The sequence below is a fragment of the Ursus maritimus genome, unplaced genomic scaffold (genome assembly GCF_017311325.1).
Source record: "Ursus maritimus isolate PB19 unplaced genomic scaffold, ASM1731132v1 scaffold_31, whole genome shotgun sequence".
Classification (NCBI taxonomy): Eukaryota; Metazoa; Chordata; class Mammalia; order Carnivora; family Ursidae; genus Ursus; species Ursus maritimus.
Window position 1 is genome coordinate 20918240 of NW_024425675.1, and position 24290 is coordinate 20942529.

At 43.4% G+C, this 24290-nt stretch overlaps 1 protein-coding gene across 9 annotated transcripts in view; it reads left to right on the top strand.

The window, feature by feature from the left end:
- BEND7 (BEN domain containing 7) overlaps nucleotides 1-24290 on the top strand; it is a 90932-nt gene that overhangs the window by 31261 nt on the left and 35381 nt on the right. For all 9 annotated transcript variants that reach the window (XM_040645391.1, XM_040645392.1, XM_040645397.1 and 6 more), the window contains 2 exons: nucleotides 1103-1368; nucleotides 12390-12615. In XM_040645391.1, the coding sequence (XP_040501325.1) occupies nucleotides 1103-1368; nucleotides 12390-12615 (492 nt within the window). The remainder of the gene's footprint in view (nucleotides 1-1102; nucleotides 1369-12389; nucleotides 12616-24290) is intronic.

A 24290-nucleotide genomic window follows, 5' to 3' on the forward strand; every position in this document is an offset into this window, starting at 1 on the left:
CTTACTTATAAATTTCTTGCTAGTCTAGAGATGCAAATACCAAGTTCAAAGTATAAATATCCTGTATTTGCAAACTGATAGGAAATGATCCATATTTATGTGCATTTAAAGATCTTTAGTTTTCGTTTGGCTTCTCTCTGTAAAACAGCAGGCATGTCCTATGATCACATTTAGTAAGCCATATTGATATATGAAGATTTAAATAATGATGCCATATTTTTCCATAACACTTTCCATCAGAATATTTCTAAATGGTTACCAAACATGACTGGCCAGAGTACATCTGTGAAAACTATACTTACTATCCTTGGTTTCCCTAAGTGTGGATTCAGTACTGGTACTTGGTCTTTGTTCAATGCTTTTCATCTTAGAACTCCACCTGTTTCTGGATTTTACTGGTCTTCTTGACTTGTGCAGAGCTGTGTCCTTCCTATTTTTCAGCTACCTAAAACCATGGTGTGGACGGCAGCCTGGCCAGAGTGCAGTCGTTGAGTGTAGTGCGGTGGAGATAGTTTGTGTGTGGACAGTATGGGTTTGTGAGAAGGAGTAACTGGCCCTGATAAATGACTAGCAGGCTTTGCACACGTGCATACCAGTCATTCCAGACTCATTCTTTAATAAATGATCGTCATTGCTCAGTCTCAGTCAGTTTTGGTGCCTGTAAATTAATCAGTTTACCCCCAAAGGACGATTAGAATATTCCTGAGTTTGGTCTACCAGGAAGCACGGACAACTACCCCTGAACTTACGTTCTGAGTTCCCATTTCTATAAACATGTCCTGTGACTTGTAAGATCACGCTCGGATGTTTTCCTGCGGCTCGTAATCCCTTCCTTCCATGGAACCTAGCAGCCGCAGTAAGTGTGATTATTTACCAGCATGGGGAACAGAGTTTTCTCTGGGTTGCTTTTCTGCGTGTAGAACTCGAAAGCTCTCCAGAGACATTTGGTGATCTGTAGTTCCCCCAGGAGATTGACTTTGGTCTGCTTCCTTGCCTGAACCCTATTTCGGTCTCAGCTTGTAAAACATGGAGATAGACGGGTGATAACTTCTCCTAAGTTAGACTCAGGTGCTTGTACCCTATTTTTGTTCATTCTTCGCAGTTGGAACCCAAAACAGACAACAACCCCCGATTTCCCTTATATGCTCCCAGCGAACTGCTGTCTCGCGCAAGAGAAATAAAAAGAAAAAAGCGCCCCCAAAGACCGTTGAACCTCTGACTGTGAGGCAGAAGCCTGGCGTGTTAGAAACGGAGAAGAAGACGGCCGGGGCCTCAGAGCAGCCTGGCCCCCAGGCGGCCGAGCCCCCCTCGGCCGGGGAGAACCGCATGCTGGGATTCGGCATTGTCCTCGAGTCGCCTGCCTCAGATGTAAGTTCATGTTCTCAGGATGCTGACACCAAGCTGATGTCACTTGCGGGAATTTTATAGCATTCATACACTTTCCCCTTAACTGGTTCTGCCCAAGAATGCTAGAGAAACTTGCAAAAGACACGTGGGAACGAGGGAAGGAAGACTATTAATGATTTCCTTGCCTAGAATTTTCTCTTCCCCAAATCTTCTACCTTCTTTTCTTGAGCCCCTGTTCTTTATCCCTGCATGAAGAAGGGTGATGGAGTAAATAATCTGCTCACTAATTTCTTTAACAGTTTTAATTCTGAAGTGGCCGTTTTCAATTTCCTCAGTGTAGAGAGCTAAAAGAACATAATTAACTCCTTTGTAAATGGGCATAAATGAACAGAGCCTTACAGATAAGGTCACACCTTTCTAGAAACACAAACTTAATAATAAAAAAAGAGCAGTAGTGCTAATTCTATTTTATAGATGCAAACCACACTGCTAATTAGGTTGCAGTGCCATGCCATTTACTCTGTGTAATGATAGGTTAACGCGCTGCAACAGTTTTTCTATTTTAATTTCATAGCTAGAAAGTTGTTGCAGTCCCAGATGTTGCATGACATCTAAGATATCCATCCGACTAGCCATCTTATGGCCATATGACCATAAACTAATGTCTTTAAGAATGTGCTCTCTCTGCAACTGCATACTCTATTTACAATATCTTTATCTAAGTACATTGATGCAAACCCCATCTTGTTGGGGGAGTTCTTAAAATAAACAAGAGTGAGTGATCTATTATTATCAGTTTGCATAGGATGAGAATCCTGCTGAGAACACCCACGGGCCTATATGGGATCGGAGTTTGGCCCTACCTTTTAAACTTTAAATAAAAAATAATTGCTATTTTTAAAAAAGTGTTCCCTTTCAAATTGCAGAAAGGCAGTTTGCTAGCATGTATCCACATTGGGTATTTACGAAAGGGAGACTACTTTTTTAGACTTGAAAGTCATTTGAGCTTTTATCCAGTCCTTAGTGTGAAAGGGTTTTCTTGTTTTTGTTTTTTACCTTTGAACGCATGCTAAAATTATTAAATGCAGTTCTTCCCGACTCAAAACTTCACTTTAAAAAAGTCATTAATGATGACCATGTTCTTGGTCATCCAGCTGATTGGATTATATCATATGCTTATTGCAACTAAGGCCCTGATTTCAAAACCCAGCTAGATCACATATTTGGAAACAGAGGTGAATTACTCCACGACGCAAAGTACATTCAGTCTTACGCAGTTTTTGTAATACTTTGATATTTTTTCTTGAACTTTCTAAGTGTTCTTTTCAGAGAGACATGAATACAACAGGAGCAATCACTTGAGTTGTATAAATCATCTCCTGAATGGGTCACTCTAATGCTAATAACTGAACTTTCTCCTTCCTTTATTTTTAAGCTCCAAATATATTTCAGAGATACATTAATGAAGATCTAATAAAGGCCTTATGTACATTAATAGAATAGAATTTTACCAATATCAGCATTATAATTTTGTTTATCTGCCAAATAAAAAGTAATTGCTTTTTAGTCATGATTATTTTTGCTACAAGGGCTGTTAAATTTAACAAAGCACATTCAGATTATCCATGAAAACTCAGTTAGGTACTGATGATCTTTGACCGAAGAATAACATGCTTCTAAGAGCAAAAAATATAGAGAGATAATTATCTTTACATTATCCAGCTGATGTGCCCTTTGATTCATCTGTTCAACAGGAACTTTAACGCACCTAGAGGTCTGTGCAATGAACCCCATCGCTGGGTGAGGCAGTTTTGTCCACAAATAGTGTTCACTGGCATTAATGACGTTTCCAAGGCCCCTGGGCAGGGCAGGTGTCGGGGATAGGGGTGTGTGGATTGACTCCCTTAGGTAATGGAGCCATCAGTTCGAAGGGATCCAAATTTGGGCGCCCTTCTAGTCTTTATTATTTCTTAGCCATGGTCCTTTTTAAAATTGGTGGAAGTTCAGAGGCGAAAACAGGAAATACATAATAATTTTGTAGGAATTGTTCTGTAAAACGGATTTGAGAAAACGTAATAGAATTGGATATATATAAGTGGATGGGAATTCTGTAGTTGAAGATGGGCCCTGGGAAGTACCCAGCACTGGGGGGATTAGGTCCAAAGCTGCTGGAACGGCTGTGCGGCCAGCATTGGTAGCAGACGATGCTACAAAGGTAGGATGGGGCCAGGTAGTGATATGCCCTAAATATGCCATGCTGATGCCATTGACCTTCACCTTGTGGGCACTAGGGAGCCATTGCAAGTTTCAAGTAGAGGAATGATCATACCTGTGTCTTAAAAGAGTGGAAAGTGGCACTGCCATGTGGATGATAGAGATGGAGAGAAGAAAGTAGAGACAAAGGGACCAGGAGGAAGACAGTTACAGTCGGTCGGGTATGGGAGGGTCTATTTGAGCAGTGAGCCTGCAGGAAGAGAAAGGAGGCAGTTAGGAAGTGCCCACACAGAGCACTTGGGGGCTCAGTAGAAAGCAACCCCCACATTTTTCTCTTGGAAAACCAGGTTAGGTTCTCGGTTAACTGAGGTAGGGGAAACAAGGGCAGAAGCAGGCCTTCACTTCTGGATGGGAAGCACAAGTAAGTTTAGTATTGCAAAATGGTCCTTAGATGTTTGGAGGGCAGGAGAAAGATTAGAGCTAGAAGCATCGAGAAAAAGACACGTAAAACCTCTGCTTTCATTGCTTCGTTAGGTGTAAAACTTCACATCAATTTTTTCTAATGCACAGTGTATTAAGTCCTCTGTTTTGCACGGCAACTTTTTTTTTTCATTTTTTTTTTTTAATAATGATTTTTTATTATATTATGTTAGTCACCATACAGTACATCCCCGGTTTTCGATGTAAGGCTCGATGATTCATTAGTTGTGTATAACACCCAGTGCACCATTGCAATATGTGCCCTCCTTACTACCTGCACGGCAACTTTTAGTGTCACCCCAATACAGACATGTCTAGTGGCCATGCAGGGCCTTGCAGGGAGACCACTCATCATCTGAGCGACAACAGTGACCCCTACTCAGATGGGGAAAAACACTGCGCTGTCATCAAAGCCAACTGCACTGTCCCCGAGAGTGTTGTACACACTAAATGATAGAGAGCATGTGGGACTGTCCTTCTGCAGTGCCCGGCACATAAAGGGTACTCAATAAATGTGATTTAACCTGCAAATGACAAAGCGTCTGCATTTGCATGAAGCACAATATACAAAATAAACTTTTGAAACTTCCGGTCTAGGGCTCAGCTTCAATTAGAAACCTCTCTTCACCTTAACTCCCATTTCCTCATTCTCTCCTCGCTAACCCCTCTCCGGACTCCTGGCCCGGGCTCCAGCGTACCAGTTTTCTTTTTTTTTTTAAGATTTATTTATTTATTTGAGAGAGAGAGAGAGCACGCATGTGCATGGGAGTGGGGGGAGGGCCACAGGGAGAGGGAGGGGAAGAGAGAGAGAGAGAGCACGAGCAGGTGGGGCAGAGGGAGAGGAGAGAGAGGATCCCAAGCAGACTCCCCGCTGAGCATGGAGCCCAACTTGGGGCTTGATCTCATGAACCTGAGACCATGACCTGAGCCAAGACCAAGAGTCAGATGCTCGACTGACTGAGCCACCCAGGTGCTCCCAACATAATTCTCTTTTATAGAACTTTCTATACTAGTCTGTAATTATTTACGTGATTTCCCCTCCTTCCAGGAAGGAACGCCAGTTTCTCCAGGGCAGGGGCTATATGGTAATAGTAGTACTTGGGTACCACCCTCTGCTCAAGAATTGATCGCTTCCATCCTCACTCTCTGAGGCGTCATTACTGTCCTCGGAGATGAGGACACTGTGGCATAAAATGCATACGGGGCAGAGCTGGTTCTCACACCCAGGTCTGCAGTGGCCCATACCCCCCGAGTGACACCCTCCGGGGTCCGTTCTAGCTCTCTTCCTGTGCCTGACCGCACTCGGTAACCAGTCACAGGATGATCGTTGTATGAGGAGAACCGGAACGTTGGACAAAGGCAGTTCCCTGTGTTTACTTGGAAGGTTTAGGAGGGAAGTGAATGGTTAAAGATGCGGGCTCTGAAATCAGGCTGTTTGGGCAGGAAGCTGAGCCGGGTAACCCCTCACCTCAGTTTTCTCTCCCTAAAATGGGAATAATGATGATGCTGACCTCTTAGAACTGGCCTGCTGGAAGAGTTAAATGAAGTAATCTACGTGAAGCACTTCGAATAGTTCCTGGCACATTTTAAACACAACAAATATTGGTTCTTTTTAAACTTTAGCAGTCTTAGCTAAGTACCTTATAGGGACAAACAGAAATGTTTGTTAAATAAACATATAAATGAACAAATACACATGAATAAATAGTGTTTATAAAAAGAGAGTGGCCAGAAATGTTTCTACTTTGGGGCAGGATTGTTTGATCCTTTTTAAATTAGCACATTAAAGAAAACTCAAGCCTAAGTTCCACGGAAGCCAAACCAAAACCAAGTTTCAAATTTAAATACAATATTTCCTTCTTTCTTCCACAACTCCACGCTCTGCCGGCACTCAGACAAGGCGGGCATGAATTTTTTGCACTGTTTTTCCTACTTAGTTGGATATAGTAAGTTGTGTTTTTCAGGGTAGATATATGCACCCTAAGCTTGTTTCATTGCTGCTTTTTGTTTGGCTTGTTTTTTGTCTTTGGTGAAACACTCAGGTCAATTTTTAAAAATATATTTATGAGGGGGGTGTCTGGGTGGCTCAGATGGTTGAGCGTCTGCCTTCGGCTCGGATCATGATCCCAGGGTCCTGGGATCGAGCCCTACATCGGGCTCCCTGCTCAGCGGGGTGTCTGCTTCTCCCTCTCCCTCTGCCTGCTGCTCCCCCTGCTTGTGCTCTATGTCAAATAAACAAATAAAATCTTTTAAAAAATGCATATATATATATAATATATATATATATTTATGAGGGGCGTCTGGGTGGCTCAGTTGTCTGAGCGTCCAACTCTGATCTCAGCTCAGGTCTTGATCTCAGGGTTGTGAGTTTGAGCCCCGCGTTGGGCTCCACGCTGGGTATGGAGCCTACTTAAAAAAAAAATATATATATATATATATATGTTTATGATAATTTTTAATAGAACACTTTTTTCTCTTTATTGGAATTATTGTGAATATTTTCCAGTAATCCTATATTATCCGGAATTAAAAGTTATCAGAAGATAAATCTATGGCTACCCATCAACTGAAGATAATTTCATTAATGTTTATACTAAGTCCTTCTTCTAAAAATAAATAATTTAAAATGTATTGCTGCTCTCAACAGAAGTAGCTTCTGAAATCAGAATCTATTTTCTTCACACCTTCTTAGCCCAATAAATACATCATCCACTGGACACCAGTAGAGCAAATCAGTCAAGCAGGCCACTTGATTCACTGACCCTCTGAGCCTCAGACAGTATATGCTTGAGAGTGACGTTCCAGGGTACACTGATTGGCTTCATCTCTAATGAGCTGGATAATCGTAAACAAGTTACCTGGCCTCTCCAAGCCTTAGTTTTTGCATCTGCAAACTGGGGATAATAAAATAGTCACTTCTCAGGGTGAGGACCAAGTTAGAAAAATCCACTTCAGGTGGGTTAGCCTAGGGCCTGGAATACGGTGAGTAGCGAATACATGTGAACAACATCACCATTTTCCGGGGCGTACCTAAATGAATGAAGTAGTCCTTGCCCTGCGAGGAGCACAGGAGCAAAACACACAAGCCATAGTAACGGTGTAATAGGACACAAGGTCTAGTCGCAGCAGTCAGAATATGGCAGGGGAGCCTGGAAGAGCAGCACTGGTCCTCTGCCGGGAGGGTCAAGGACAGGCTCTCCGAGGGGCAGCTGCACTGAGTTAGGATGGAAGAAGCCAGATGGCAGTGGCTAAAATCTTATATCTTCAACATTTGGGCTCGTATATCTTTAGCATAATTCAAGCCATAGTGCTTAGAGTCATTAATTTACCTCCTGAGGAAGGAAAAAGCTAAAAACCTCTCTAGATGACTTTGGAGTGTCTAATTATGCAAGTGCATGGTGAAATTTCAAGGGGCCAAGTTGTATTGTATTTTCTATAGTTAAATGTTTGTTCTACCAAAATTTTGTCAAATACAAAATCTATAAATAGGCTTGGCCCTTTAATGACTGCTTGTCATTTTTATCCAATTCAACCTTAAATAGATGCTAGTATATAGACTGTGATAGAACTTTTGCCTGAGTGTTTTTTACTTACTACAGTGCATCCACCTTACGATCGAGTCTTGATGTAGTACCTCCAAGGTGGAGACCGTGGCCCATCGACTCTGAGAGTCTCAGCTCCCAGCAACACCTGCTACGCCAGGCCTGCCTTGCGATCGGTGTTTCCTCATGGGTACCCAGCTCCCTGGCCATGCTTATGGCATTGCATTGAATAAATAGTAATAGTGGTTCCTGCTAAATCTACCTGGAGCAGACCTGAGCTATAGGAAATGATTTCAGTTTTTCCCAAACAGAAGCAGATCAAATTTGTGAGCAAAATAAAATCCGTTGTGAGGCGGTTTTGTGGGTTTTTTTAAATTTTCTTATTCATAAACTAAAGCTCATTTTCCTAGAAATACATCTAACATACTGCAAAACAAATACTAAATGAGAATAAAGGATCATTGTATATGAAAGTATTAGGAGCAGAAAGACTAAATTCATGGTCTTTAAACAATCTTACAAATCCTGTTATGTGTTTTCAGCCCCCAAATCAGTTAGTCTCATTCCACAGAATCCTGCCTTTTCATCCATGGTTTTTTGGTTTTTTTCTTGAGCCAGTCTGAAACTTAACTAGCTAGCCAGTGGAGTATACCAACTATGTGTGTAACTGATTAATTTGCAATTGAAAATCTGAGGTTAATGTCCAGTACGAATATTCATGCAGTTGTTTTTTACTCTTTAACCAGGGACCACTTTTAGCTATTTACATGCTATACTATAATTTGGCATATCTAATACCTTCTGGAAAGTAGCCTCTATCAGAATTGTTCCCTCTGTGATTAATTGATAGGATCTCTTTAAAATTGTTTTACATATTTTTCTTTAGATTATATAGGGGAATCACATGATAACGCTCGCTCATAGGGCCTGAAGGGGAAATCTTTTAATTTACCTGGTTAGGGGATTCCCCCACCCATACTAGACCTTGACCCCAGCTTCTACCAAGCAAAGGAAGGCCTCAACTGAAATGAAGGAGAAAGAGGATAGTTAATGCCCACAGGCCTGGGTCCAAGAACATTTTTAAGGGTCGTTATGACTACACGTAGTTTTTGCCTTCGGAACTTCCCCTGTCAGTATAAGACATGATGTCACTGGATAAGGAAAATGCAACATTTGTTATGCTCTGGTGCTAAGTAGCTGCAGTTCCGAAAATGGGCAAGACATCCATGAAAATCCAAATTTATGACACGAATTCAGACTCTTAACTCTTAAGATGAGGACTCTAAGTGTCATAAATTCCGCCCCACACTTTGGATGTCATCCTTTAAAGATCGAACTACCTCAGTAAACAATAGAATCTGTCAGTTAGTGTATTAGCAATCTGTCTGTGCTTGAATAGCCGAGAGTGATGCTGTCAGAGGAAGTCTCGTTTGTAAAATGAGATTCATTTGGAATTGTGTGGTTTCTATCACAGCCATCCACAGTAAGCAGAGAGAGCTCCCTCAAACTAGCACTAGTAAACAAAAAGAGGAGGTTCGACGATACAATTGGGAGTTTTAACCCGTTTTTAAATAATACGTACGGAGTTATAGCTCGTTACATAGTAGTAATGCACGGTGATTTTATTTATAAAATGGAGAAAATCAGAAGGTTTTATAGTGAAAATTTGAGATTAGACGTAGCATCAGCTCTCCTTTCCCAAGGAGCTAAGAAATCTGCATAAGAGCAAGGGCCTGGAGAGCAGGAAGGCGGCAAATAGGAGTCACCTTTGCTCTTGCTGCTGCTGCCACTGCCTCGGGTCCTAAAACTGACTTCTTTGTAAGAGGCTCAGAACCGGGGAGTTCACATTCCTTGACCTGGTGAGAGTACTTCAAAATAACAGCCTTCGTCCATCAGTAGGAAGTGGACCAGGAAGCCCTGACAGCTTCCGCATTAGGACACCGTCTCAGGAACCAAGATACTACACGATCCCATAAGGAGTCTCCTGGCTCTACAGAAGCCTTCAGATGCTTAGTTTGAGGAGTCGCCGCCAACGCCACAAACAGCAACCGCGTCTCTTGTCTCCTAAATCCTGCCATTGGCCCTCATAAAATGCTATCCTGTCCTCTCCCGGACCCCGCTCACCCCTCATCCCTCACCAGCCAAATGCTGCCTAGTGCCCTGAACCTCTCGTGTAGCATTTATCACTTTGAACTTCGTATAATAGATATTTACGTATATCTCTGAAGCTCCTTGCACGTGGAGGTACACACACGATACATATGTATTGACTCCATCAGTTCCGTGTTCTCCAAGCAGTCCGCTCCTTGAGTGAGCACAAGTGCTGCCCCAGGGAGACAGGTGCGCTGAGCCACGGCATGGCAGACTCTCAAACACACTTCCTTTACATTGCACCAAAAGGTCTCTAAATCAATATTATTTTTGAATGAATGAATTTTGAACGAATTCTTACATAGTGTTTTGTTTATTCTGATGATACCTATTGGGCAGTGATGGGGCGTTTGGCTCTCCAAGTACAAAAGAGCTCATATTCTCATGAGAAACAGAAACTCCCAACCAAATAAATGCAGTGCAGAAAGTGCTGGAAACGTAGTCCATAGAAAAGACTGAGTATGTGAAGAAAGGAGTGGCTCACTTTGCCTGATGGCTAGATCAGGTCCGTGTTCCTCAAACAAGGGTCAAGTCCTCCAGGGTGAGTCCTGGGCCAGTTCTGGGAGTCTCAGGTCGGGGGCTGAGTCTAAGCATCTGGTTGATGGTATCCGAATTAAGCAGGGATATAGGAACAAGAGCAGTTGGTGTCTTCCCCTTTTGACTCCTGAAAATTTCAAAGCTTCTATACCACCTTAGCCCCTCACATAGCTACAAGCAGCTGCTTCTGTAAAGTAAATTGGGATTCCTTTTTTTAATGCTTTTAAACGATATAGCGCACTTAGCAAAAATCGGAGATCAATTCATTTAAAATAAGGTCTAAATGCAGCCATTGATATGCACAGCAAAATTCTGATTATGAATAAAAATTCATCTTAGATGATGATGGTAAAAATCTCTCCATCTAATATTTCCACATGGACTCATTCAACAAATACACGTTGAGCACCCGGTCTGTGACAGCTTCTGTTGCAGGAGTCGGGGGGCACAGCCTCCGGCTCCCAGCAACGCCCCAGTACACCGTTTACCAGCAGGAGGACCCAAAACTCAGCAACCAATCTGACAGCACTCTTCATACAGTGATATTTACCGAGCATCCAGGGACCAAAAGTTGAAAGGCAAAGTGAAGCAAGGGAATGAGATGAGTTTGTGGGTGATCCAGTCGAGAATAACATTTGGCAAGGGCAGGGCCCAAGCTTCCCGCATCATCTGAATCACTTACGGTCTCGATACTCTGACTAGCGTGCTAGGCATTGTGAGAAGCACTAGGACAAATAAAAGTAATAATTCCTGTCCTCCAGGAGAAAAACTAATCCCAGATCCTCTTGTTTCTAATATGGTTTTTAAAAATACAAAGTAATATCAGGTTTGCAAAGTGATAAGTATGAGTATCCAAGAATCAGAGGTTGTAATACATCTTACTTAAGTGAGATTTCCTTCTTTTTTCCTAACGAAAGTTTACCAACTGCATTTCTTCCTATTAAAGTTATTAGAGTTACCATGTTATAATCAACAGTAAATGACTAAATAGCTTAGATTATGACTAATGAACTTTTATCTATTCACGAATTTATTGAGTACCTACTATGTGCCAGGCCTGAAAGATACAAAGTCTGAGTTTCGGGCATCGGGAAGGGCCACAATCTAATAAATAACTATACAGTAAAAGATGCAGCCATATGAGTATGTCACATAAACAACAGTGACAGAGTGCGTGGCCACCTCCACGGGAAGGAAGGTGTTAGCAAAGGCTTTGAAAATCAAGTGTTCCCTGAGTTGCCAGAGGAAAAGACAAGCTGTAAGCATCCACGGAGTGCTGATAGACAGTATATTTTTACCGTCTGAGCTCATATCCTATGCAGAGTCCAAGTTGAGAGGTACCTTCCAGGTCTTCTGCTCCGGCATCCCAGGCAGATAATCCGTGACGGGGAAGTAGGCTGACCAGTGCCTTGGTTTTCGAATGGTGCTCTGGGACAAGGCTTCAGAGTCTCCTCCCAGAAGTAGGGGTAAGAGGCAGAATTAAACTGCCTGGGGCACGTGCTCATCATTTCTATTTATTTTATGGATTAGTTTCCATAAGTTTTCACTGGAAAAAAAAAATACAGCCCCACAGCTGAAAACCACTGGCAGAGTAAAAAGAGTATAGACCTCTGGGTAGCCCCATATTCATGTGCTTATAGGCAAATGAAATTACTTCATGTAGGAGAAAGTAATCTGTCACATGTAATGCACTGAGTACATTCAGATTATTTTGAAGTCATTTTGTTATGATCTCATTGGACCCTAGTTCCTTCATTTAAAAAAAAAAAATGAGGGTATTTCACCTAGAAATCTCAAGCCCCCTGTAGCTCTACGGTTATACGAGTTTGTGACGATCTGCCTTCCCTTGACTGGTTCTGAGGACAAGAATGCATTTTCGTCATGCTCCTGTCCGCTGCTTTCGAAGAGACTTAATGCTGGAATTAGAGCATCTTATTTTGTGAGTAAGAACCCATCACTGGTTTTATAAATTGCAAATGCTGACACACAAAGCCGAAACCGCGTCGTTTGTAGGATATGGACAGCGCAGTAGCTAGTGATGGTTTTTTGTTGCGCGGATGCCTGAAGTCAAATGCTTCAAATGTTGCTTTTAATGAAATATTTATGTTCTTTTGGTAGCCAGAAGTGCAACTTGCTGAAGGCTTTGATGTGTTCATGCCTAAGTCGCAGCTGGACTCTATATTGTCGAACTACACTCGCTCAGGAAGCCTTCTGTTTAGAAAGCTGGTGTGTGCATTTTTTGATGACAAGACTTTGGCTAACTCCTTACCCAATGGGAAGCGGAAAAGAGGACTCAATGACAACCGGAAAGGACTAGACCAAAATATTGTGGGTGCAATAAAAGGTTGGTCTGCGTCATTTCATTTTATGGGTTCTTTGTTGAGCTTTGCCTTGATTTCATAAAGATGCAGCTGAAACTGTAGTCACCTAACGAGAGGCTCGTTTAGTTTGCCCTTGGCAGTTGACCCACTGGTGTGGCTTTGGGGTAAGAACTCTGTAACTCAGCACCCCAAATACCACTGGACTTGGTATTTCAAGGTGACGTTGGCTTGTTAAAATCATGATTTCAGAGCCAGTGTGTTCTGCTGCTGAACCAAAAAGTTTTTCCTTAATTGTCTCTCCCTTTTTTAAAAAAAATTTTATTTATTTATTTGACAGAGAGACAGGGAACACAAGCAAGGGGAGTGTCAGAGGGAGAAGCACGCTTCCTGCCGAGCAGGGAGCCCAACGCGGGGCTCGATCCCAGGACCCTGGGATCATGACCCGAGCTGAAGGCAGACACTTAATGGCTGAGCCAGCCAGGAGCCCCTTTCCTTAATTGTCTCTTAAGAAGAAAGTACCTTTCCTCTTAGTAATTGCTAAGAACTTCATCAAAATACGATTTTGACTTAAGTTTTTTAGTTGTAAGTAAGAATAAGGCTATGGTGCTCTTTGGAAAATAAAGGAAAACGGTTCTCTCCAAAGTTCGAAAGTTGCTTTACCTAGGTCATGACTTCTAAAGACATTATAGATGTCAGTGAGCCCACTGTGAAGCCAAACTCTGCGCATCTCCACCCATTCCTGGCCTGCTCTGCTCCCTGTGGTTCTGTGTGCGGAGTCATGCGAGTTACGTGCAGAGAAAACCGTGAGTCTGTCCCTCCCACTTGGCACCGTGAACACACACCCGAGCTCTGCTGCGTTCCGATAGCCGTGCAGGTGCACGTCTGAGTAGCTGTTCATTTATATCCAGTTCCACATCCTAAACCTATTTCTTCACTTTAAATTGTCCTTATGTAGAACTCTGATAAACGTGATTCCAGGTAATAGAAGCCCTTAAATGTTATTTTCAAAAAAGAATGTAAATGAATTCTCAAATATAAACACAACTACCATGAAAATGGAATTTGAGATCAGGCCTTAATTTACACTCGAATTGCTGATAAGGACGTTCTTCACTGCCTTAGTCCCTGCCTTGCTAGGGTTGCCGTCTGGGACTGGCTGCTGAGAGCCTTCCCTCCCCACTGCTGCTCCCCGTTATCTTACAAAAAGAGTAAATGAACCTGATAGCGCTTAAAGGATACTTGGAAACCCACAATTAACTTTACAAAATAATGTGACTTTTAAATGGAGTTAGCAAGTACCAAACAGCCTTTGTTCGTGGCCAGAAGGACATAAGCCTTCACTAACAGAAAATTTCTCATTCTGCAGCAGAATTTTTTCACTTAAAGTGACAGCTGAGTTGTATTAAATAGGAAAAGCTACAGAGATACTACAATCTATGTCATTTCTGAAAAGAATGATTCAGCCTGAAGTGACACTAAAAACAAGATTACTGAATTTGAAAAATGGTCAGTGATGTAACTGAGACCAGCTAAAGTCAGGAAGGGTCCCATTTCGATTTAATGTGGCTGGAGCTTTCTAGAAACATGAGGGTCAAGGTTGATGACGCTTTTCATGCTGAAGCTTTTAAACACATTGAAATGTCGCCAGGAATTGTTTTAATTTTCTTTTTTCAGGACAGTGTATTAACAGTATGAAAGTATTTGGAAATTAGGGAACTAGAAGCGACCGTGTTCCATTTTAATGACAGTAGTGAAGTTACCCTAATAATAGATGGTGATGAAATATGTCATTACAAGTAGAGTGACAGGGGTTCATTCTACCATTTTCAGTTGAGACTGGTCATCACACGATAGTTTGAAAAAGTATATTACACAGAGAACTAGAGAATATACCATCATTTTCTTCATAACCCTCCTCTTTAGCTAGAAATAAAAATGGTAACAAGGCTTCTGCTCCTAATACGAAATAAAGCAGATGATTCAAATCGAAGAAATTAAATTTTCCATATACTTCTTTTATTGTTGAATTAAATCTGGCATTAAAATTCTATTAAAACAGCAAAAACACTTTAAAATGGAGAGAAATCCAAACATAAGCCACCAATTTAAGTCAACAAATATCATATATTCACTTGTTTCCTTGCAGTATTGACTCATAAACATGTATATCTTGATCTAGATTTTTCCCCTACTTACAAAAACAGTACATGCGTGTAAAAATTCCAAACCATAGAAGTGTATAGAAAGCTGAAAGGCCTCCATAGTCATGCTCTTCTGAAGTTACTATATACATTCCTCTTTTCTTTCCCCCTGAAATCTTAATTCAAAGTTTGTGCTAAAGATTTGTCTTTCCTACAAGGACGTTCTGTTTCTAATGGTCAGCCAGAATTTTTACCTGATTTATTCTGCTAATTTTTCATAAGCACCCTGAGGACAAGCTCTGTCTTAAATATTTTTTATTACCTTCTGTGCTCACTAAGCGCTTTACATATAGTAGGGTTTCCATCAATACATGTTGGGTGAGTGAACAGACGTGGGTTTTTATTTTTTATCTTGACTTTGGCCTTCGTTTATAGACATAATGGTTCTTATACTAAATACCCATCCTTATGTCTTCTCCCAACCAATTTGAAATGACTGATGTCAAAATGTTGTGAATTTCTACCAGTTAATAAAATGCCAGTGAAAGAAAAAGAAAAAGAAACCAAAATTCAGTATAAATTGGGCTACAACTCTCTTAATTACCTAATACTTTTACATACATAACCATACTTCCACGAGCTAAAAGTTCATTAACCCACATGTTACAGTATAAAGTGGGTCTTTGAAAGCAGCTAGTGATTGAAGGTCTTATAACTCTCCCCGGGTTTTCTTGCTATTTATTGGTAGAGATAAAAAGGGAAGTTTACTCCCCTAACCCAAGTCTTCTGAATCGGAGTCATCTGGGAAAGTGATAAAATGGTTTCTTTGTACATAATAGAACCAGAACCACTCCTGTCACTGCTGGTCTCTGCCACGTACTTTGACAAGATTTTATAAATATTAAATACTGTCTTTCTTCCTCTATCCTTTAAAGGGTAATACACCAATACCGTATTAATTTCAAAAGTTCTACAACCTAGAAATGTATTAAAACTAAAAGTAACGGTAGGGGCTGAATTTTGTTTCAAATGAAGTGATTAGGTTGGGTAAAACAAGAGTGGGGGGAGAAGAACAAAAATCTGTAAAATGCTTATAAATAAGAAAACGTGGATTGGAGAAGACGAGTTTATTGTGGGATTATTAACAAGGCTCTTTGTAGTGATAATTGATATTTCCCATGACAGTATCTTGAAACTAAAATGTAAGTCTCTTTGTAGGGCTCACACTTTTCACGTATTTTCATCTGTTTTATGGTGGTTAACACTTACTGGTAATTCATTAAAAATTCATTTATAAATATGACACAAAGTATTGAGGATGAAAGGATCTTTAATTAGAAGCAGTCACCTGAGCCCTTTGAGTTTAACCCTGTAAAGAAGCAACTTATAATCTTATTAAGTGGAGCCTTAGATTTTAGTGCTGAGGATAGTTCAGTATCTTGGATTGAATTGAGAATTGATTTCATGGCCAGAGCATAGAATGGAGAATTAGACCAGCTAATTCTTGATATCCTATGGCAGGAGACCGTACAGTTTGCCTTAGTGAGACTTATCTAAATAGTGATGTAATCCTCGGCTCTCCAGCACTCTTCAGAAAATAGAGTTGCTCTAAAGCAATTTTTAGAACCTGGGTTCTGGTTTTTAATTCAGCTTCATGGTAATTAGTTGAGAAAGTTTTATTACTACTATAAACTATACTAGAATCTCGAATCTTCTTGCATTCAAAGGAAGTTCTGTATGCCTGTCAAGTGAAAGACCCGACCGACTGCTCTCAGTTTACTACATGCGACACACCAACACACACGTAAGCCCAGACTGCGGCTCCCCCCACGGGCGGTCAGCGCCAATGGTCTGGCGCGGTAGCCGTGGGGGTCCAGTCTCCCTGCGAGGGAGCTCTGCTTGGCTGGTGGCCCTCCAGAAACGTAACTATGCCTCTAGCAAGACTAGAAAGCCCGACCACAGTCAGCATCGCCCTCTCAGAGACTCTGCCGAGCTGACCACCAAAACCTCGCATTTTATCCCAGCAACTCTGGGGACTTGCAGGGTCCATAGGTGTCCTTTCAAAATACTTTGATTTTTCCATTTTTATTGCACATCATTCTGCTTTCGATTTGACCTCACAGAGATGTCATCTGATGTGGTTGGGTGGGATTTACCTCCGATTTATTATTTATTTCTTGCTGGTAACTTCTGTGTATCCTGAGACCTCTCTGTAAGATCGAGGGTGGGCCATCAGATTAGGTTTGAACACCCTCGCAGGGTCGGTGAATTTATCTTCATTTACAGGAGAGGAAACTGAGACTCTGAGAAATTGGTAGGTGGTAGAGCCAGGATGTGGCCCCAGGCCTGTCTGGCTCCAAAGCCACTGTCTAGCACAGTCCTTTCCTTCTCTGAGGAATATCTGAAAGGAAAGAGGAGAGGTGTCCCAACTTTAAATGTCTATCTGAAAATTTAGCATTTTTGGATCCCTTATAAATTCCACTAGGAAGGTGGCCGTACTAGTTATTTAAAATGACCAGTCGGTTACTGTGTAGGCAAAGCATATTCAAAGTGAACTTCTGGGTGGAGAGTAGCTGTGGCTCAGTTTGCTTAGCAGCTGAAGGGCAGGTCCTCCCTTGAAGTCAGTGAGAATCGGTCCCATCGTGCTGGGGAGGAGAAGAGAAGCGTGATCCCCCCCCTAAGGAAAAGAGACACTTCTGAGACGCTTCCCATACATAGAGCTTGGAAGTCACACTGCATGTAAGTAATTTCTCAGAGTTGTCTGTAAATTAAATTCTAGCGGAACTATTTGGCAATTGAAACCAACTGATGAATGCTTTAATTCAGAATCCTTTTGGAAGATGCATAATCATTTGTTAATTTATCTGTTCATATTTTTACATAACAGATCAGCTTAAAACAGGATAAGCTGCATAATATATAACAGCAAAATAATATGTAACAACTCTCTAATTATATCACATACATAGCTGTCTCTCGGCTCAGGAACGCTTACGTAGCTGTGGTGGTGGTGGTTCGTATTTTCCCAATTTTTATGGAGGCGCAGTGACAAGTGATATTGAATCTTGGCCATTCTATGGGTAGAGCCCTGTAGGTCCAACCCCTTCCGTAGCGAGGATTCCCTGAGGTATTGGTTCAACATTCAGACTTCTGGGTCCCACCCTCAGGGACTGATTCAGTAGGTGTAGGGTAGTCCCTGAAATCTGACTTGGACAAGCAGCAGCAGGTGCTCTCACGTGGGTGGTCTCACACCAGCCTTGGGAAGCCGTGCCATCGGGCACCTGAGGCTGACGGCCGGTTCTGACATATGACAGCCTTCCTGTGAAACTCTGTCTCCTTCCTCTGTCCCTTAAGAGCAGCCTTTCTTCTGAAGGCTGCCCTACTTCTCTCCTGGAACAAATGAGAAGATAGTGTGTGCAAAGGCTCTCATCCTCTGAACCGCGGTGGCTGGAAATTATTCGTATCTGTTGTGTTACGCAAGGGTCCCGGTTTCAGACATGCCTGCAGCGCCTCCCCAGGACTTCCCTGAATAACTGCCTGGTTTACCAAGCTGGCAGAAAGGCCTTTCCAGACGTTAGCACGACTCTCACATCTGGATCACTAAACAAATGCTGTATAGTTTTCCACGTGGCCTTCTCATTAAAGGCTTGAAGAAAGCGTGGCCTCCGTTCTTGGCAAGCTCGCAGCCAGTCTCCTCGATCGCAAGTTTGGAGCACTTGTGTAGGCAACTTCTTCACCACGTGTGACACCAAAGCCGTGGTCCTTGCTGCTTCTCCAGCACCAATAAGTCACGAGAACACCAGAACCTTCGCAGTAGCGTTGACCTCACCAACGCAGAATGACATTTGCGTGACAGCAGACATGACAGTTCTGTTAACAGCGCCGGCGTCAGTGCCCACCCGCGGGGCCCCGGGAACTTACAGAGGATAAGGCATGGCCTCGGACCTTAACGTGCAGCAGACACGTGAACAGTGAGCCATAGCACAGAACATACTCCAGGACAGAATAAAATAAATGTGACAGCACCCACTACTGAACGGAGGGAGAAGGCACAGAGGGGGTACAGCCCGGAAGAGAAGGCCTCGTGGGATAGGTGTCTCCGAACTAGACCGTGAAGGATGAGAAGTGTATCAAATGCAGAACGGATGGGAAAGGTTAACTACAGGATAAGTGTAATGAGGCCGAAATTAAATAAAACATTGGGTGGAAGCCTTTTGCCCCCAGAACTGTTTAAAGTCTATTCTGAGTTGATGGGCCTTGAGTCCTCACCAACCTGTTTTCCTTAAAGTGTTTAACTCTGTGAATGTAGATGCCAGGGAAGTGCACCCCAGGGGTTTTCAGCCAGAGCTGCACTTCTCGAAGCTGCCTCCTGAGCTTCCACAGGCCTCATCTCAGGCCTGATGAATCACAATTTGGAGGGTTGGGGTCACAGCAAGTCAGAAGTCTGTCCCTGCTTTGTCACCACACTTCCATAAGCTCAAAAAAAGAATCTCGCCTTCCTCAGAATTCCAGATCTAGCTGCTTGCTACACAAGGAGCAAGTGGAAAGGGGGAGACATTTGTTGAGAAGGTTGCAGCGTCTCATGGCTCTTTCTTCAGCCTCTCACAGAGTGGACAGGAGCCAGGTGTGGGCTAACCCGTGAGGATTCAACTCTAACTCCCAGTCACTGGATTCTTACAAAACCTGCATTTTAACACCGCTGCTGGGGTTGACAAAAGCAGCCTCCTGTCAAAAGAGAGAACTTTCTGCAGTCTGAAAAGGGCCACTCCGGCGTGACTATGCATTACACAATGTTATGGGCACCCTTTCCGTTGTTGACATTGCCGATTTGTCCCTTTATTATGACAGTTTTCTGGTGGACGCAAGTAAAATGTCCTGAGGAAGGGGCACCTTCCTAGTTTGCACGGTGACACCGTGCGGGCCAGCCATGGCCCCGGAAATAGAAAGCGGTGTTTTCTGCGTAGCCCGTCACCTTTTTGGGCAGATCCCTCAATAGCGTGGCTGATCCAAGGTGCTCGCCAGCATCGTAAGGCCATAGCGCCACATCTGTTTTCTTTCCCACTGTAGGGGAGCAGACTTGTAGAAGAAGTCCACAGTTGGTCAAATTACGTTCCTTGTAGCTTTTCTCCTGGCCTATCACGGGTGCCAGTAATCTGATGGGAGTTTCCATTCCATTCCGTGAACAGTCATTGACTCTCTCATACAAGCTATGCCTCAAAAATCTGAGAAACACAGGAATTGAGACTCGCTTAAATTTCTGCCCTAAAGGTGCGTATGCAAATGATCACGGAATACTTCTAGTCCCTGTAGTACCACACAAAATAACTAAGGGTGTGTGTCAGCTTCCATTAAGAAAACGCCTTGAAAATCCATAGACTTTCATTTAAAATGAACTGAAAGCTGTCATCGATTTTGGCCGCCCTTAAGACATCTTTGTCTAAAAGCAAGCATGGCTGCGTCTATCCTGTTAAGAGCACCCTTAGAAGAGAGAGAGGCTGCCTCTTGGACTAGTCTGGTCTTCCCACGGGCTGCTCCCGACACTCGAGTCTCTTGTTACCCTGACTGTGTTTCCAGGTTCTTCTTTCTTGCATCCGGCTCTTGGTGAGACTTTGACAGCTCTCCATGGCCAGCTCCTGGTATTCCTCAGCACCTTAACCTCCCCTCATCAACCGTGTGCCTTTGATCACAGAGCAAATCTAGGATTCGTTATTTTAACTACATCCCTCCCACACGTCTTCGTCATCACCCAGACCATCAGCTTAGCCATGTGCCAGTAAGTGGGGGCCAATCTTAATTAGAAACGTGCACAGAAGCCAGGAGCAAACGAGATAGCCGACAGTGGCAACTAAGACATGCAGAACATGCCAGCTTCACTGCAGGGCTTGGGGCCTGGCCGGGCCTCTTTTGAAAGAGTCAGGTGTGTCCTGCCTACCGCACAGCACACCTCCTGCACGGTGGCGCGGGGCTGACATAGCGCCGCTCGCAATGACCTTGTAGGCAGAGGCACCCACGTTCTGCTTCTTCTGTTTGAACGCTCAGAATTCGCCTCAGGGCCTTTTTGCCTTTGCCCCTAATCCCGCCTACTAACCCAGCCCTGTCGGTTCCTTTCGTCCTCACTCCCTCATCACTGGTCTCTAGCTTCTCTGACAACATCCTAATCCAGCCATACATCACCCTGTCCTTGATGGTCTGGAAAAATCTCTGTGAATATCTTCCCTGCCCTGCATTTCCCCCTTGAGTTCCTGCGGTGGTAGCATGTGGCCAAGTAACGCTTACTTGTAAACGAAAATTTCCTGCCATTTTCCCATGTAACCCGTCTTCGGCCGTTAAATCAAGTCCAAACTCTGGCCTCTCCCACACTCACCATTATTGGATTTCTCTCTCCTCGCAACTACGTGTCCCAGTGCTCCTTCCTACCAGGCGGGCCAGCCCAGCGTCGACACTGTTCCTCGGGCGTCACGTTCTCATCACGACTCTGAGTTAGGCTGTGTTCCGGGGCTGCGTCGCTCTTCTCTCTAAACAAATCCAGCTCTTCGTGGTCTGGCCACATCTCGTGGCCTCTACTATGAGACTTTCCCCAGTGTCCCAGCCTGCCTGGATCTCTCCTTTCTCTGTGTTCCTGTAACACACGCTACCTTTGTGTAGTTTACCAATAAATCTTAACTCCTTGCTTGTTACTCATGGTTTATGTGGAAGATGACAGTACCATGTATGTCCCAAACCGTGACGCTTTGGAGGGTGAAGCTGGTGCCCTTGATCATCTCACCGGGAAAGCAGCCATTTTGAGCCATCCTGGACAAATCAGGATATGTGGTCATTCTATTTACAGTTGGACGTCTTGTTGCCTCCGCAAGACCACAAGCCCCTGTAGGGCGGAGACCATGTTCTAGATTGGCTTTGCGTGTTCCTCGGGGTGTGACACAGTGCCACTCACATAATCAATGCTGAATAAATACAGGAAGAAAGGAAAGAGGGGTGGAAGGAATGAGGCGGTCAATGTGTCTTCATGGAAAAAGGTGGCTTCTTAATAATGCCAACACAGCTCTGCTACGTTGGATGCATACAGGGCACGAATAAGGGGATAACTACACAACTCTCCAAGACACCTCAGAGGAGGGCAGCTGAAATTCCAGAAGGCAGAATATAAATCTGAAGATGAGAAGAAACAATGCCAACAGAGAAGTTGAGTGGTGCACAGCACTGGAGGCCGGTAGGAACCTCGTCAGTCAGAAGCGTCACGGTGACCCCGAATAGCAAACCCGCTTTGTCCGGTGGAGGCTCTGAAAGCTGTGACTTGTCGAGTGTCCCACAGCAGCCTCCTCAGTCCGCAGCGTGGAAGGAGTAACGTGTCATGCTTTCATTCATTCCGGAGAGCAATCCTCTTCGGATGTTACATATGATAATGTACTGTGGGACTGGGATTTAAATAAACCCCATAATGGAACCCATCAGCAGGCTCAATGTGCCAGTTCCTGTTTTTGCCATTGCAAGACTTCTTGAAACCTCAGTATGCTTATCCGTCCGTGTGTTTTTTTAGCACTCATCATCATGGCAACGTGGTGCCTCCAAGACGGTATCAAAGAGAAGAGAACTCGTATATTGTCAGCCTCAAAATGTGAGCCCACAGTCCTCCTATAGCCGATCTCAACTAGAGGGGGGTTGTCACCATTGAAAAAAGGACAAGAAACAAAAGCTTAGCTCTGAGGTATCGCCCTGTCCTGACCCTGACGTCACCACCACACAGCACCCATAGGCCTGTAGCGGCCAGGATGGTGGCAAGCACACCGATCCGATGACCTGATCCGATGACCTAATCCTCATAGGTGAGGCCCTGTCACCAGCACTGCACTCCCAGCTCATCGCTCTTGTTCTTCTGACCTGAGCCATCTCTGAGTGTAGGTGGTTGTGAGGGACAGCACGGTACCTGGACTTCCGGAATGTTCCCTAACTTACTCTGGTACTGTGAGTACAGCTTCCGGATTTACTGGCCAGGCCGTGAACTCAGCACCTCATGGAACGACTTCAAAAGTTCATATTGTGTAAAACCTTAGCTTTATTTCTTATTTTTTTAAAGATTTTATTTATTTATTTGAGAGAGAGCGAGCGAGAGAGCATGAGTGGGGCGGGGGGGGGGGTGGCAGGCCGAAGGAGAGGGAGAAGAAGGCTCCCCGCTGAGCAGGGAGCCTGATGCAGAACTTGATCCCAGGACCCCAGATCATGACCTGAGCCAAATGCAGATGCTTAACCGACTGAGCCACCCCAGAGCCCCAGAAACCCTACCTTTAAAAACAGAGAGAAAAACTCAGTACTTTTCCTCATCATTTATATGCAGAGCAGACAACCACAGCAACACCCCTAGAGCCCGGGTAAAGAGAATGTCCTATGCCCCTTGCCTGACTTCTTGAACCGATGGTTCTCTCAGCTCTGATCTAGAAAATAAGTGAGTTATACTATTTCCAAGATGCCTCCCAAGTAGAATTTCTATAAATCTGTGATTTTTGAAACATTTTTCTTTGCCCAGAAAAGGGAGTAAATAGTAAAACGCCATGACATCAAAACTGGTTATTATCCAGACCTTAATATTTCACAGATATAATTTACTCCCTTGAAATATACGAAACATGTTAAACAAACATGTGTTGTAGCAGCGAGCCAGAGGAAAGTGTTAATCATATCTCCCACTAAGTTGTATTATAAATGAGCTCTGCTGAGGGCTCTCTTGAATCGAAGTAAATTTAAAATTAACTTTGTTTAATTCGAGAAACCACTAAAGGCACTTTCTTTTAAACAGAGATGCCATTGTAGCGAAAGGAAGACAAGGGATATTGTTCTTTTCCCCCAGACTGCTCTGGCCTCAAATCTTTGAGGATCGCTGTGATTAAACAAGATTGCTCAGACCTCAAAGTCCCACCAGCTTGGGGATCCTGAAAGGAGCATTGTGGGTGTAGACTCACTCCTGACCCTGGCATTAAGGTCTTGAAACACTGCCTTCTCTTGGGGGGTAGAAAAAAAGGTGTAGGTTGGCTAATTTTTAAAGTCTCTGCCAGTTCAGAAATTCTATGGTTCAGTAATTTTAGTCCAGATTCTCAGCAGTAATCCTAGAGAATTAAATAAATATGACTGGGAATCAGTGTTATGGATACCTAAGGCCTTTTTTGTTACAACAACCCCCTGAAAATTACAGTCCCGCACAGGGATCCGCACTAGGGGACAAAGAATTCAATGGTCGTTGTGGTCACCCTTCCCTCCGCTTCACCAGCTGACTGCCCTGCAGTCTCCTGTGTAGATAATTTGGGAGGATATTCTCCTTTCATCAGTGAATGCACTATTGTTTGTATTACTGTATTTTCTTAACTTGTTAACTTTAAAGATTTCATTTTTAGGTGCGATAGTCGATGAACTGTGCTAAATCTTACAGTTAAATGAAATCCCAAATGAACTTGAGGGCTCAGTGTGATCTCAAGACCTGTTGGCTATTTACGGAAGAAATTCTCTGGTTCTCTCAAGTGAAGTCACAGATTAGAGAAAACCATTTCTCCGGTTTTATTCTTTCACGA